This window comes from Somniosus microcephalus, chromosome 13, assembly GCF_052327205.1.
Source record: "Somniosus microcephalus isolate GS21.2 chromosome 13, FLI_Smic_1.0, whole genome shotgun sequence".
In the NCBI taxonomy this organism is placed as follows: Eukaryota; Metazoa; Chordata; class Chondrichthyes; order Squaliformes; family Somniosidae; genus Somniosus; species Somniosus microcephalus.
In genome coordinates this window covers 182,155,115-182,169,187 of record NC_140999.1, presented here as the reverse complement: position 1 = coordinate 182,169,187, position 14,073 = coordinate 182,155,115, and the positions used below count along the sequence as shown (strand labels likewise).

At 44.5% G+C, this 14,073-nt stretch overlaps 1 protein-coding gene across 1 annotated transcript in view; it reads right to left on the bottom strand.

Annotated features, from left to right (window-relative positions):
* Positions 1-11,554, bottom strand: part of ggt7 (gamma-glutamyltransferase 7) — a 60,073-nt gene extending 48,519 nt beyond the window's left edge. Inside the window, exon 1 of the mRNA XM_086005744.1 lies at positions 11,141-11,554. Within this exon, the coding sequence (XP_085861870.1) occupies positions 11,141-11,312 (172 nt within the window). The 5' untranslated portion in view covers positions 11,313-11,554. The remainder of the gene's footprint in view (positions 1-11,140) is intronic.
* Positions 11,555-14,073: the final 2,519 nt, after the last annotated feature.

The window sequence follows — 14,073 nt, the reverse complement described above, 5'->3', positions numbered from 1 at the left end:
TGCAGGCTGCAGGACCTTGTTGATCAAGACTTGGGGGAACTTTTTGAAGCCTTAGGAGCAGCTGCAGAAAGTTGGAGCCTCACACACTTCTCCAGTGTGAGCTCCTGAGAAGCCCCTTTCACCACTGTAACTCAGGACCTCCTCAACCAAGGCATCTGCCAGAAGCATGGGAGGCCTTTGGTACCTTCCCTTCCTGGCATTAGAGGATCTCCAACAGCAGAGGAGACTGGAGCAACTCCAGCAACAGCAACACCAGCCGCACCAGCAGGAGCGGCAGGTTGCGGCTCAGCCACCTGGGGCAGCACAGGCCAGAAGGGGCCAGCACATGGAAGGCCGTCGGCGCAGGAGATACCCCCCAAACAGGGTCTACAGACACAGGGTCAGCTACCTCAACATGACTGAGCAGCAGTGCCAGAGGCGGCTCCGACTTTCGCGAGAGGTTGTGACTGACATCTGCGCAATGCTGCAGCAAGACCTGGAGCCCAGAGCACCAGGTCCACACTACTTGCCAGTGGCCATCAAAGTCACCACCGCACTCAACTTTTATGCCTCAGGCTCCTTCCAGGGATCAGCAGCAGACATCAGCGGCATCTCACAGGCGGCCGCACACACTTGCATCACGCAGGTCACCGATGCCCTCTTTGCCCTCGCGCACAATCACATCCATTTCACCCGGGATCGCGCAGGTGTGACGGCGCGAGCACGTGGATTCGCACAGCTGGCAGACTTTCCAAGGGTGCAGGGCGTCATTGACTGCACACGTGGCCCTTAGGGCACCCCACCGCAATCCAGGAGTTTTTGTCAACCGCAAGGGCTTCCACTCCCTTAACGTTCAGCTGGTGTGTGACCACAAGAAGGTGATTTTGCATGTTTGTGCCAGGTTCCCTGGCAGCTGCCATGACTCCTTTATACTGCGCGAATATACTGTGCCTCCGCTATTCAGTCCGCCAAACTAACTTCAAGGATGGCTGCTTGGAGACAAGGGATATGCCCTGCGCACTTGGGTAATGACGCCATTGAGGAGACCAGTCAGCGAAGCTGAGGAGCGCTACAACTCCAGCCACATGACCACCAGATGCATAATCGAGCAAACCATCGGTTTGCTGAAGATGCGCTTCAGATGCCTCGATAGATCAGGTGGAGCCCTACAGTACTCATCAGCCAGGGTCTCCAAAATCATTGTGGTATGCTGTGTGCTTCACAACATGGCACAGCGTCGTGGCTTGCAGATTCCGCGGGACCAAGAGGCTCCTCACAGAGCCGCCTCAGATGAGGATGATGCTGAGGATGATCCTGAGGAGGAGGAGGAGGAGGAGGTCAGAAACGAGCATCCTGCAGAGGCCCGCCAACCAGCGGCACCAGTGCGCGAGAACATTGCTGGGCGGAATGCAAGGAACGCACTCATCCTGGCCAGATTTGCGTAGTCTGATACATCAAACACTGCAGCCTCACTGCTTCTGAACTGACCATGGACATTGGCCCATGCCTGCACTTACCAACAACTTTGACCAGCTTGCAGTCATCTGCAATTTATCCTAAGGCCTCTATGTGACATCCCCATTCGCCAAATGACAGACGCCATAACTGCAGCAGCTGGCACCAGATTTTTTATGTACAGGAAAATGATGCCATTAAAACTATTTACAAGACTGGATGGTGGACTAGTTCTGTGAATGTGAGCATAGAGAGAGACGGAATGGGTAAGGGTGCATGGATGTGACTGTGAAGTGGGATGTGGAAGAAGAGATTGCTGAAGCTGAGTGCTGTTGGGGAAAGGCAATGGGGATGAGGTTGAGGGTGATGGAAACTTCATACTTGCTTTCCCTGTGCGGTGAAGGTCATGGAAGCGCTTCCTGCACTGCAGCCAGACACCCAGAGAGTTTACCCCTGCTGCCACCTCCATCCAGGCAGCCGTGGACTCTTTGGGAGGCCTCTTCCTCCCTGAGCGAGGGTAGAGGGCCTCCCTGTGGGCCCTTACCCCATCCACCAATGTCTGCAATGACGTCTCGTTGAATTTGGCCGCAACTCGGCCTCTGCCGCTGGCAGCAGCTGGTGCAGGTTCCTCTGCCATTGTGCAAGAGTGGTTGAGAAGCCTGCAGAGGTGGAGAAGCTTGCTGGACACTTTGAAAGCACCACGAATGAGGACATCATACTGTGGGGATTTCTGACTCGGTTTAGACAATTACCAAGGCTTCCCACATGCTGGGAATTAATTGGCCACTTGAGGGAAAATTGCGTGGAGCTGGCTGACACTTTTTTATGTGTGTCAGAAACCCCACATTCGGGGAAATCCGACCATTCCCCACACAAGCCGAAAATCGGGGCCAAGGAGTTCCATGTTGCTATGGAAACTTGAAGGAGTAGGTCTTCCAGAATTAGTCAGGCCTCACAGTGAAATAAAATGGAGTGAAGTAAAAGTAAGACGATAGTTCAATTAAACAAATCTTCTTTCGTATGGTAGTAGCAAGAAACAAATTAAATATCAATATCCAAGTCAGGTATCCAGGCCAAAGTCGAAACAGGTGAAAGCGTGTGACCGCAGCCTCAAGTTAAATTTTAAAATGTCTCCATATATGGAAGTGTGAGGGAGCACTCCATCCACTTGCCTTTAACTTTTTTGTATTTTTTTCCCTTTTCTTTTTACGCCTAAAATATGAAGTTGTCGGTTCTCTCCACAGATGCTGTGAAATTCTTAGAGGGCTTGACAGGGTAGGTGCCGAGAGGCTGTTTCCCCTCGCTGGAGAGTCTAGAACCAGGGGGCATAGTCTCAGGATAAGGAGTCGGCCTTTTAAGACTGAGATGAGGAGGAATTTCTTCACTCAGAGGGGTTGTGAAGTTTTGGAATTCTCTACCCAGAAGGGCTGTGGATGCTCAGTCGCTGATTCAGTCCTATGACTGAGATAATCACATTTTGATAGTTGGATAGTTATCTTGAACATATTAGTTTTAGAGGATAGGAGCAAGAGTAGGCCATTCGGCCCCTCGAACCTGCTCCGCCATTCAATGAGATCATGGCTGATCATCCAAATTCAGTACCCTGTCCCTGCCTTCTCCGCATATCCCTTGATCCCTTTAGTCTTAAGAAATATATCTAACTCCTTCTTGAATATATTTAATGAATTGGCCTCAACTGCCTTCTGTGGTAGAGAATTCCAGAGGTTCACCACTCTCTGGCTGAAGAAATTCCTCCTCATCTCAGTCCTAAATGGCTTACCCCTTATCTTTAGACTGTGACCCCTGGTTCTGGACTCCCCCGCCATCGGGAACATCCTTCCTGTATCTAGTCTGTCTAATCCTGTTAGAATTTTATAAGTTTCAAATTTATAATTATCCTGCTTTTCCACCCAACATTGACTACCACCATCACTGGAAAGCGCAACTAAATTGTTCTGCAAATATAAGTCATTGAACCCATGACTATAAAATACACTCGTTGCCACTCATGTCAAGCCAGCCACAGAAACTTGTAATTTACACAAGGACAAACAAGTCTACTTGGAGCCGTTTTGTTGTTCTCATTATTAATCAATGGCATTGCTCTGCACAGCGTACTTTTAATAAAGCTGAGCGAAACAATATGGGAAATTTATAGTGCAGGTCGATACAAAAAAATACTTGAACAGCATTCCTTAATGGTCCATCCCCACTATACCCATTCCACTATCTCCGAGCAGATCTTGCACAAACTTCTTTCCCAATTCCTTTCAGCAACCATATTGTTTCTTTAACCCGACAAATAAAAGTTATGACCCCTGATGTATCCAATTGTTTTCAGTGTTCCCTGTCACTTCAATATTAATTTCCAATGTTTTCTTAATATACAATCATCAGAAACAAAAGTCCACGTAGGAGCAGGAGTCGGTCATTTGGCCCCTCGAGCCTGCTCCGCCATTCAATAAGATCATGGCTGATCTGATCTTGGCCTCAACTCCACTTCCCTGCCCACTCCCCATAACCCTCGACTCCCTTATCGTTCAAAAATCTGTCTATCTCCAACTTAAATATATTCAATGACCCAGCCTCCACAGCTCTCTGGGGAAGAGAATTCCAAAGATTCACGACCCTCAGAGAAGAAATTCCTCCTCATTTCCGATTTAAAAGGGCGCCCCCTTATTCTGAAACTATGCCCCCTAGTTCTAGATTCCCCCACGAGGGGAAACATCCTCTCTGCATTTACCCTGTCAAGCCCCTTCAGAATCTTATATGTTTCAATAAGTTCTCCTCTCATTCTTCTAAACTCCAATATATGAGTATATAGGTCCAACATACTCAGCATGAAACTGAACTAAAAATGTAGTGCTGAGGTGGAGAGACTGCGTTCTAACTATCTAAAAGCTCATTAACCAGGCGTAGCTGCAGAGCTTGCTATTCAGGATTAGCATGAACATAGAAACATAGAAGATAGGAGCAGGAGTAGGCCATTCGGCCCCTCGAGCCTGCTCCGCCATTCAATGCGATCATGGCTGATCATCCAAATTCAGTACCCTGTCCCTGCTTTCTCCCCATATCCCTTGATCCCTTTAGCCTTAAGAAATATATCTAACTCCTTCTTGAATATATTTAATGAATTGGCCTCAACTGTCTTCTGTTGTAGAGAATTCCACAGGTTCACCACTCTCTGGGTGAAGAAATTCCTCCTCATCTCAGTCCTAAATGGCTTACCCCTTATCCTTAGACTGTGACCCCTGGTTCTGGACTCCCCTGCCATCGGGAACATCCTTCCTGCATCTAGTCTGTCTAGTCCTGTTAGAATTTTATAAGTTTCAATGAGATCCCCTCTCATTCTTCTAAACTCTAGCGAATATAAGCCTAATCGACCCAATCTCTCTTCATACGTCATTCCTGCCATCCCAGGTATCAGCCTGGTGAATTTTCACTGCACTCTCTCTATGGCAAGAACATCCTTCCTCAGATAAGGCGACCAAAACTGCACACAATACTCGAGGTGTGGTCTCACCAAGGCCCTGTACAACTGCAGCAAGACATCCTTGCTCCTGTACTCGAATCCTCTCACTATGAAGGCCAGCATACCATTTGCCTTCTTAACCGCCTGCTGCACCTGCATGCTTACCTTCAGCGACTGGTGCACAAGGACACCCAGGTCTCGTTGCACTTCCCCTTTTCCCAATCTATTGCCGTTCAGATAATAATCTGCCTTCCTGTTTTTGCCACCAAAGTGGATAACTTTGCATTTATCCACATTATAATGCATCTGCCATGCATCTGCCCAATCGCCCAACCTGTCCAAATCGTACTGGAGTTTCTCTGCATCCTCCTCACAGCACACACACCCACCCAGCTTTGTGTTGTCTGCAAACTTGGAGATATTACATCTAGTTCCCTCGTCTAGATCATTAGTATATATTGTGAATAGCTGGGGTCCTAGCACCGATCCCTGCGGTAACCCACTAGTCACTGCCTTCCACTCGGAAAAAGACCCGTTTATTCCAACTCTTTGCTTCCTGTCTGCCAACCAGTTTTCTATCCAAGTCAGTACCTTACCCCCAATCCCATGTGCTTTAACTTTGCACGCTAATCTCTTATGCGGGACCTTATCGAAAGTCTTCTGAAAGTCCAAATACACCACATCCACTGGTTCTCCCTTATCTATTCTACCAGTTACATCCTCAAAAAATTCCAGTAGATTAGTCAAGCATGATTTACCTTTTGTAAATCCATGTTGACTTTGTCCGATCCTGTCACTGTTTTCCAAGTGCTCTGCTATTACATCTTTAATAATGGACTCTAGCATTTTCCCCACTACCGATGTCAGACTTCCCGGTCTATAATTCCCTGTTTTTTTCTCTACCACCTTTTTTTAAATAGTGGGGTTACATTAGCTACCCTCCAATCTATGGGAACTGTTCCAGAGTCTATATAATTTTGGAAGATGACCAGCAATGCATCTACTATTTCCAGGGCCACTTCCTTAAGTACCCTAGGATGTAGATGAGCAGGCCCTGGGGATTTGAACTAGATGAAATCTATCATTAGGCAGAGAGAAGAAAGCCCAGTAATGTAGAGCACAGGCAGCCTGGGAAGATCCAAGGGCTCTGTAATATCACAGCAGCCTGAAGGCAGGACATCATACTACTGCTACTTTTTTTTTTTTTTAATTCATTCATTCACAGGATGTGGGCATCATTTTATTGCCCATCCCTATTTGCCCTGGTGGTGAGCTGCCTTCTTGACAACTGAATGGCTTGCTTGGCCATTTCAGAGGACAGTTAAGAGTCAAGAGTCACATATAGGCCAGACTGGGTAGGGACAGCAGATTTCCTTTCCTAAAGGACATTAGTGAACCAAATGAGTTTTTACAACAGTCCAATAGTTACATTACAGATACTAGCTTTTTATTCCAGATTTATTTAAGTGAATTTAAATTCCCCAGCTGCTATGGTGGGATTTAGAACTCTTGCCTCTGGATCATATAGGCCTCTGGATTACTAGTCCAGTAACATAACCACTATGTTATCGTTCCCATATGCAATGTATGAGAGAGAGAGAGAGAGAGACAGACAGGCAGGAGAGAGAGAGAGAGAGAGAGAGAGCGCGAGAGACACACAGAGACAGGCAGAGACATGGGAGAGAGAGAGAGAGAGAGAGAGAGAGAGAGAGAGAGACACTCCACATATTTATTTTTACTACATAAGCTCATTTCTTTACATAAAAGTATTTTTGCTTTGCCTCATCATGAGCAGTACTGTAGGAGGTATAATAGTATGAATAAAGAAATTATGTCTGTTCCTCTATCCATCCATGTCCATCTGTTTTCTGAGATCTGATGGCTTGTGGTAACAATGAGCGTATTATCAATCACTTGGTTAGCAGAGGCCATCTCCACTTTTGGCCTCCCTCTCAAAGCACCTGAGCACAGGCCCATGTGTATAAAGGTAAGTATAAGACAATGGTGCCCTCGCTCGACTCCTGAACCTGCCCTGGCGTCCATCCTCCTCAGTGTCACTGTGTGGGTCCCACTTTCCCCATCAGTGCTCATTCCACCCCAGGCTCTAGGCTCTCCACTGTTTCTCAAACCCAGCCTTCCTGTTCTCTGCCAACCCCAGCAACACCCCTAGCTCCCAAACCCTATGCCCCCACGTTCCACCTTGCCTCGTGGTTACCTCAGTTCCCTAGTCTCCCCACTACCTCAAGCCTGAGCCTCCACTATAGGTCATGGTGCAGCAGCTCCAGGACAGGCGTGCACCTATCGGAGTCGCAGTTACAGATACAGTGCAACAGCAAGAGCCTTGAGTAGATGTGTTTCCCCGCTCATTTCTTTGTGTGTAAGGACCAATTGTATAGCTATCAGCAGGTCAGAGCCTCAAGTCTGGATTCAAGTGTTCCTGAAAGGTGAATGGAAAAGGAGAAAGTCTGTGAAAATATAACAGAGAGGGAAATATGCAGAAAAAAAGGAAAATTAGGTGATGCATATAGAGAGTGGGGTCGTACAGTGGATGTGCAGAGAGGGAGAAGGAATGAGCAAGGAGTGCGGGACTGGCACATTCTGAGGATCAGCCCAAGATCAGCATTTAGGAATTTCTCATGTGACTCATTTTATACACTGCCATTTTTTTTCCTTTCTCCCAATATCACTAACTGGTTAAAAGAAATTCTATGAAATATCTTCCAATGTAATGAATAGTTATCCCAACATAATTCACTCAATATTGTTATGATTTTTAACAGGCTGTGATTTGTCTGGATGGTGGCATGGTTCCAAATCTGGCAACAGCATAATGGCCACAAACACACAGATCGCAAATATGCAATTAACAGGATGAAAGCGATTGAGTGTTGGTGCAAATAAATGTACCGCAGCGCTGAAATAAAACACAGAAATGCTGGAAGTACACTGAAAGACAGGTTAGTATTTTTGCTGAGACGCTTCATCAGAACTGGCATCTTGAGGTCAGGTGGCGAAGCATCTTCATAGGATCCAACCAAGACAAAGTAGAGAGAGAGAGAGAGCGAGAGAGAAAAAACAACAGACAGGAGAGTTCAATGATGCTACAGTAATTACTTTCACAAAAAGTCCTTTTTACCCCCAACAGGAGTGCAGCTGCTGGCAAATGTGTGATTCTCTCTCCCTCAGCTGCACCCCGTAGTGCAAACATCCTGATGTTCAGGAAACCAAACGTAGATCCATGAAAACTACAATTGTGCTGTCTGGGTTCAGGTTGCCAGCTTCAGTAATGTAAATGTAAGGAGTCATCATGTATATTGGCAGTCTGGGAGCAGCACTATAGAGATCAGTCCCTGGCATGGGATGTGAAATGGAAAAGGGGGCATGGGGCGGGGAGGGGTGGAGAAAGAGGGGTCGTTGTCCTTGAACAGGATCAAATCCAGCAGATCCTTGTACAGTATTTAGCGTCCGAGGTGAAAATGGAGGATATAGTGGAGGGAGATCCAAAGAAACAGTTACTGGTAGAGAAAAATCATTGGCTGTTGTTTCCCGTCGTCCTGAATGATCTTGTAGTAGTGTGCAGATTTGGCGATAGGAAAAGGAGTAGGCCATTCAGCCCCTCGAGCCTGTTCCACCATGGCTGATCTGTATCTCAAATCTATTTGCCAGCCTTTGTTCCGTAACCCTTAATTCCCCTGCTAACGAAAATCTGCCAATCTCAATTTTGAATTTTTCAATTCACCCCCCTCCCTACCCTCAACAGTTTTTTGGGGGAAAGAGAGTTCCAGATTTCCACTACCCTTTGTGTGAAGAAGTGCCTCCTGACATCACCCCTGAACGGCCTAGCTCTAATTTTAAGGTTATGCCATGAAGAGAGAGCAACGATATTTCTTGAAGCAGTCAAGATGTCAAGGATTGAGGGATTTTGATTTGAGTAAATAAGGAGAAGTGGTTTCCAAGGCGGGTGGGTCGGTAACCAGAGGACACAGATTTAAGGTACTTGGCAAAAGTATGGCTGATCTTCGACCTCATGGCTGATCTTCGACCTCAACTCCACTTCCCCGCCCTATCCCCATATCCCTTGATTCCCTTAGTGTCCAAAGATCTATTGATCTCTGTCTTGAATATACTCAACGAGAGAGAATCCACAGCCCTCTGGGGTAGAGAAATCCAAAGCTCTGAGTGAAGAAATTTCTCCTCATCTCAGTCCTAAATGGCCAACCCCCTATCCTGAGACTATAGCCCCTAGTTCTAGACTCTCCAGCCAGGAGAACAGCCTTTCAGGATCTACCCTGTCAAGCCCTCTAAGAAATTTTAGATGTTTCAATGAGACCACCTCTCATTCTTCTAAACTCCAGATAATACAGGCCCATTCTACTCAACCGCTGCTCATAGGACAGCACTCTCATCCCAGGAATCAATCTAGTGAACCTCTGTTGCACCCCCTCTAAGGCAAGTATATCCTTCCTTAGGTAAGGAGACCAAAACTGTGCACAGTACTCCAGGTGTGGTCTCACCAAAGCCCTACAGAATTGCAGCAAGACTTCCTTACTCTTATACTCCAACCCAATGTTCCCTCTTATATTTTTTTTTAGGTGATGCGCGAAACTTAACATTGAAAAGGCCGGTCCCGGGCTGCGTGTCAGTATTATCGCCAACCTGTCGTGACCGGGTCATTGAGAGACTTCTTTGAGGTATCACAGGACCTTGTCGGCAGAGCCGGCATCGTCTTCAGGCAGCCGGGGAAAGCTGGTGATGCTCATGTAATCTACCGGCGAGTAGGCCCCCGAGGTTGGTCTCCTTGCAATAAAGACTAACATACCATTTGCCTTCCTAATTTCTTGCTGTTCCTGCATGCTAACTTTCTGTGATTTGTGTACAAGGACACCCAAATCACTCTGCATACCAACAATATAGGATAGTCACCAATAAATCCAGTATGGAATTCAGGAGAAACTTCTTTATCCAGGGAGAAATTAGAATATGGGACTCACTACCACCAGCAATAGTTGTTGTGAATGGCATAGATGCTTTTAGAGGGCGGCTGGATAAGTGCATGAAGGAGAAGGGAGTGGAAGATTAGATTGATGGGCTTGGATGTGGTGGGGTGGGAGCAGGCTCGTGTGAAACATAAACACCGGCATGCACAAATGACACGCATGCACGCATGATGGAACTTACGCTCAAACGAACGAACAAACGAGCGGATGATTGAACGATGTCAGTAGGACTGGCGTGATACGGGTTTTTTCTTGGTTTATTGAAATAGTGGTAGTTTGTACTGTATAAATGTTATTGATTCATTTGTAAAATTTATCATTGCATTTGTATTGTTAACCATAAAGCTGTTCTCGAGGCTTGATTTTTTTTTTCTTATTGTGGTCAATGGATGAGTTGTATAAGTACTGCTGTACAATAAAAAAAAACACACCGGCATGGACCAGTTGGGCTGAATGGCCTGCAAACCCACCTGCCAGCCTATCTGAATCTTCCGATTAAAAATACCAAATCCATAGCCATAATGCTGCCAAATCCAGTGTGGCCAATAAATCAAGGAAACAGGCTGGTGGTGGAAGCAGACTCCATAGGAAATTTCAAAAGGCAACCGACACGTACTTGAAGAGGTCTCATTTGCAGGTTTAGGAGGGAGGGGGGGGGTACTAAAATGGGACAGTCGGCACAGGCACGATGGGCCGAATAAGCCTCCTTCTGTGCTGTAAGATTCTCTGGAGGCATCTAAAGAGACAGTCAGTGGGTTTGATGGCCCCTTTCAGATGCTGATTCACCTGCTATGTATTTCAAACATCGGCCGTTAATATTTCAGCATGTCTGTATTCCCATTTGATGGCATAATCTATTTCCCGTTGACAGGTGATAATTACTACCCAGTTTAATTAAACCAGCAAATCAGTGCACCACGCACAGTGTTACTTACACAAGGCAGCTCCAAAGGGGTTAATTTCGCAGCTCTGGAGAAGAGGGTGTTAAAACAAGGACGTCGGAATTTCCCTGTCGATTGCAATGTCTTCCACCAGACTATAATCTTACATTTTAAAAATATGATACCCGCATTATCCCTAAATTAAAAATAACCTAAGGCATTAGAAAAAAGACTGGCCTCTAAATATATGCACAAATAGTATATATAAATAAATATATATATGTACAATTATAAATAACAACAATTAAATGTATTTATTTTAAATAGCTCGCTGTTGTTACAGCATTCTGGCCAACCTGTCGTGTCCGGGTCGCAGAGCGACGAATCATCCTCCTTGCGGTACCGCAGGACATTGTCGGTGGAGCCGGCATCGTCTTCAGGCAACCGGGGAAAGCTGGTGATGCTCATGTAATCTACCGGCGAGTAGGCCCCGAGGTTGGTCTCCTGCCTGGCGTCTTCCTCTGCCATTGTGTGTGGTTTCTTCCTCTACCTATCTGCTTATGACTCTATAAAGCGATGTGTACAAACAGTACACGCTATCCTGAGTCACCCAAGGCACTGGCACTCGATCGGGTCCCGCAGCGATGCACTGTTGCCGTGTCTGTCTGTGTTTTTTTTTGCTACAGTCCCTTCCTTGTATGAAGCGGGGAAGCGCGTGTGCGCCGCGCCAGCAGGTGGAAAGCCAAAGCGGTGTATTTTCTTCCCAAATAGCCAGAAAAAAAAGGTGGGTGGGGGGAAAGAGAGGTAGGAATACAAGTGGTTCAAATAGAAAGCGTGTGGATCAGGTGACAACCCCACAGTCTTCTGCACACACACAAAATTGTAATGTGCGCGTGTATTACATATATAAAAATGTGTGCATTTATTATTTTATTATATATATATATAAATGTGCGCATATCTATTTATATGTATATACTATATATAAATGTGTGTATATCTAATTATATAATGTGTACATCTATATATGTGTATAATAATATCTATATAGATAATGTGTATATCATATATATACTATATATAAATGTGTAATTATATATATAAATGTGTCTATATCTATATATAAATGTGTATATATCTATATATAAATGTGTAATTATATATAAATGTGTATATATCTATATATAAATGTGTATATATATATAAATGTGTAATTATATATAAATGTGTATGTATCTATATATAAATGTGTATGTATCTATATATAAATGTGTATATATATATATAAATGTGTAATTATATATAAATGTGTATATATCTATATATAAATGTGTATCTATATATAAATGTGTATATATCTATATATAAATGTGTAATTATATATATAAATGTGTGTATATTTCTATATGTGTATATCTACAGAGATGTGTCTACATATCTATATATATAAATAAATGTGTGTATATCTATTTATTTAATGTGTACATCTATATATATGTGTGTATATCTATTTAGATAATATGTATATATCTATATAGATAATGTGTGTATATCTATCTATATATAAATGTGTGTATATCTATCTATATAATGTGTGTATATCTATCTATATATATATATATATGCATATTTATATGTCTAAAATGTTAACGTAATATAACTATCAATATTCCCTATTTTAATAGAAAACTTTTAATTAATATTTATATACATAAAATTATTGTGCATATATACAATAATTTTATGTATATATGTTAACTGATTTTTGTTCTTAAGAGTAAGGACTGTGATGTGTTGAGTGGCGATTATTTTTTTAATATCACAGCCCAAGGGGAGGGGAGAGTCTCTGTATGATGCTGCACTGCAGAGGTCTAAGGCGGAATCCAGACAAATAAATCGACAAGATACCGGTCATTCTTTCTACCCACCATTCCGCGTTAGCCGGATTTTTTTTTTTGAAAAGCAGCATTGTGCTGCTGCTGATACAATGGAAATGTAGAACGGCTTGTCTTTGTTTCTCAGCTTCCCGTGCTATTTAACATTCTGCCTGCATTAACAAACCGGCGGCGGCACCAGCATGCACAGACTAGGAGGCGTTGTAGTGTACATCCAACTCAATCAGGAAATACATCTGGGTGTCCAAGAGGGTTGGTTATTTATATGTGTGCATTTCTGAATACGCCTGCGCGCTTCAGCTCTTTTAGTTAATCGATAAGGATGATTAAATCATCACACGGGAACACTTAAACCATCAGTGCCCCCTTTTTAGAGGGGCATAAACATCAGTTCCAAATTATGACAAACTTAACTTAAATTTTAGGAATGGGCAATAAATGCTGGCTTTCCCAGAGACGCCCATATCCCGTGAATGAAAAAAAAATGTTCTTAACTTATCAAATTATAATTTTGTTCCCTTCATCCACAACGCACTCCAGTCCCTCTGGTGCCCACCAGTCACGGAAAGCCTCAAGTGTACCGGCGGACATCGCATGCCGCGCTCTCCAGGGGCACCCGGGGCGGGGTCGTAGCCGCAGAAAAGAGACAGGCAGCCGGAGTGAACACCCCCATCAATCGCGCTCTGCCTGGACCTGTTAATGGCCCACCTTAGCCAGGAGCAGACCCACGAGGAGGTCCTCCGACCTGCCCGCTTCCCCTCCGCGCCGGGTGGTCAAAGACCAGGAGCGTGGGACTGAAGTGCAGCCAAGAAATAGAGGATCAGCCCCCCCCCACCCCCCTGCAAATAACAGAAGAGGGGCTGCAAACCCCTCACACTCTGTGTAAACGTTAAAAACACGTCCTGCCGCGCTTCGATGTTTATATGTACTATGATGAAATGTTAATGACTGGTAGAATCAAAAACTGATTAGAGCCAGTTGCAAACATATTCCTTCCAGTTGTAAACAAAGGCCCTTTGTTATACAGTGTAGTATTTCTTCTGGGAGCTGAAAGTAGTACAACTAATTAGCAAAAGTCCCTATTTTAACAGAATTTTTTTTAATTTTAAGATGTTAGTTAAACTTTGTGAAGTCTTTTTCTACTTTACACCTACCTAGCTACACAAAAGTTTTTGTCAGGGAGGGCATTAGTAATTGGGGAAGGGGTAAAATAAATGGGCTCTTTTCGCTAGAAAAGAGAAGACAGATGACACAATCAAGGTCTTTAAACTTCTGATGGGGTTTGTTAAGGTAGATGTAGCGAAGATGTTTCCATGTGGGGGGAGCCCAATCACTAATAAATCCAGTAAGCCAGATAACTACACGAGGGAGAAAGAACTAGAAGGATATGTTGA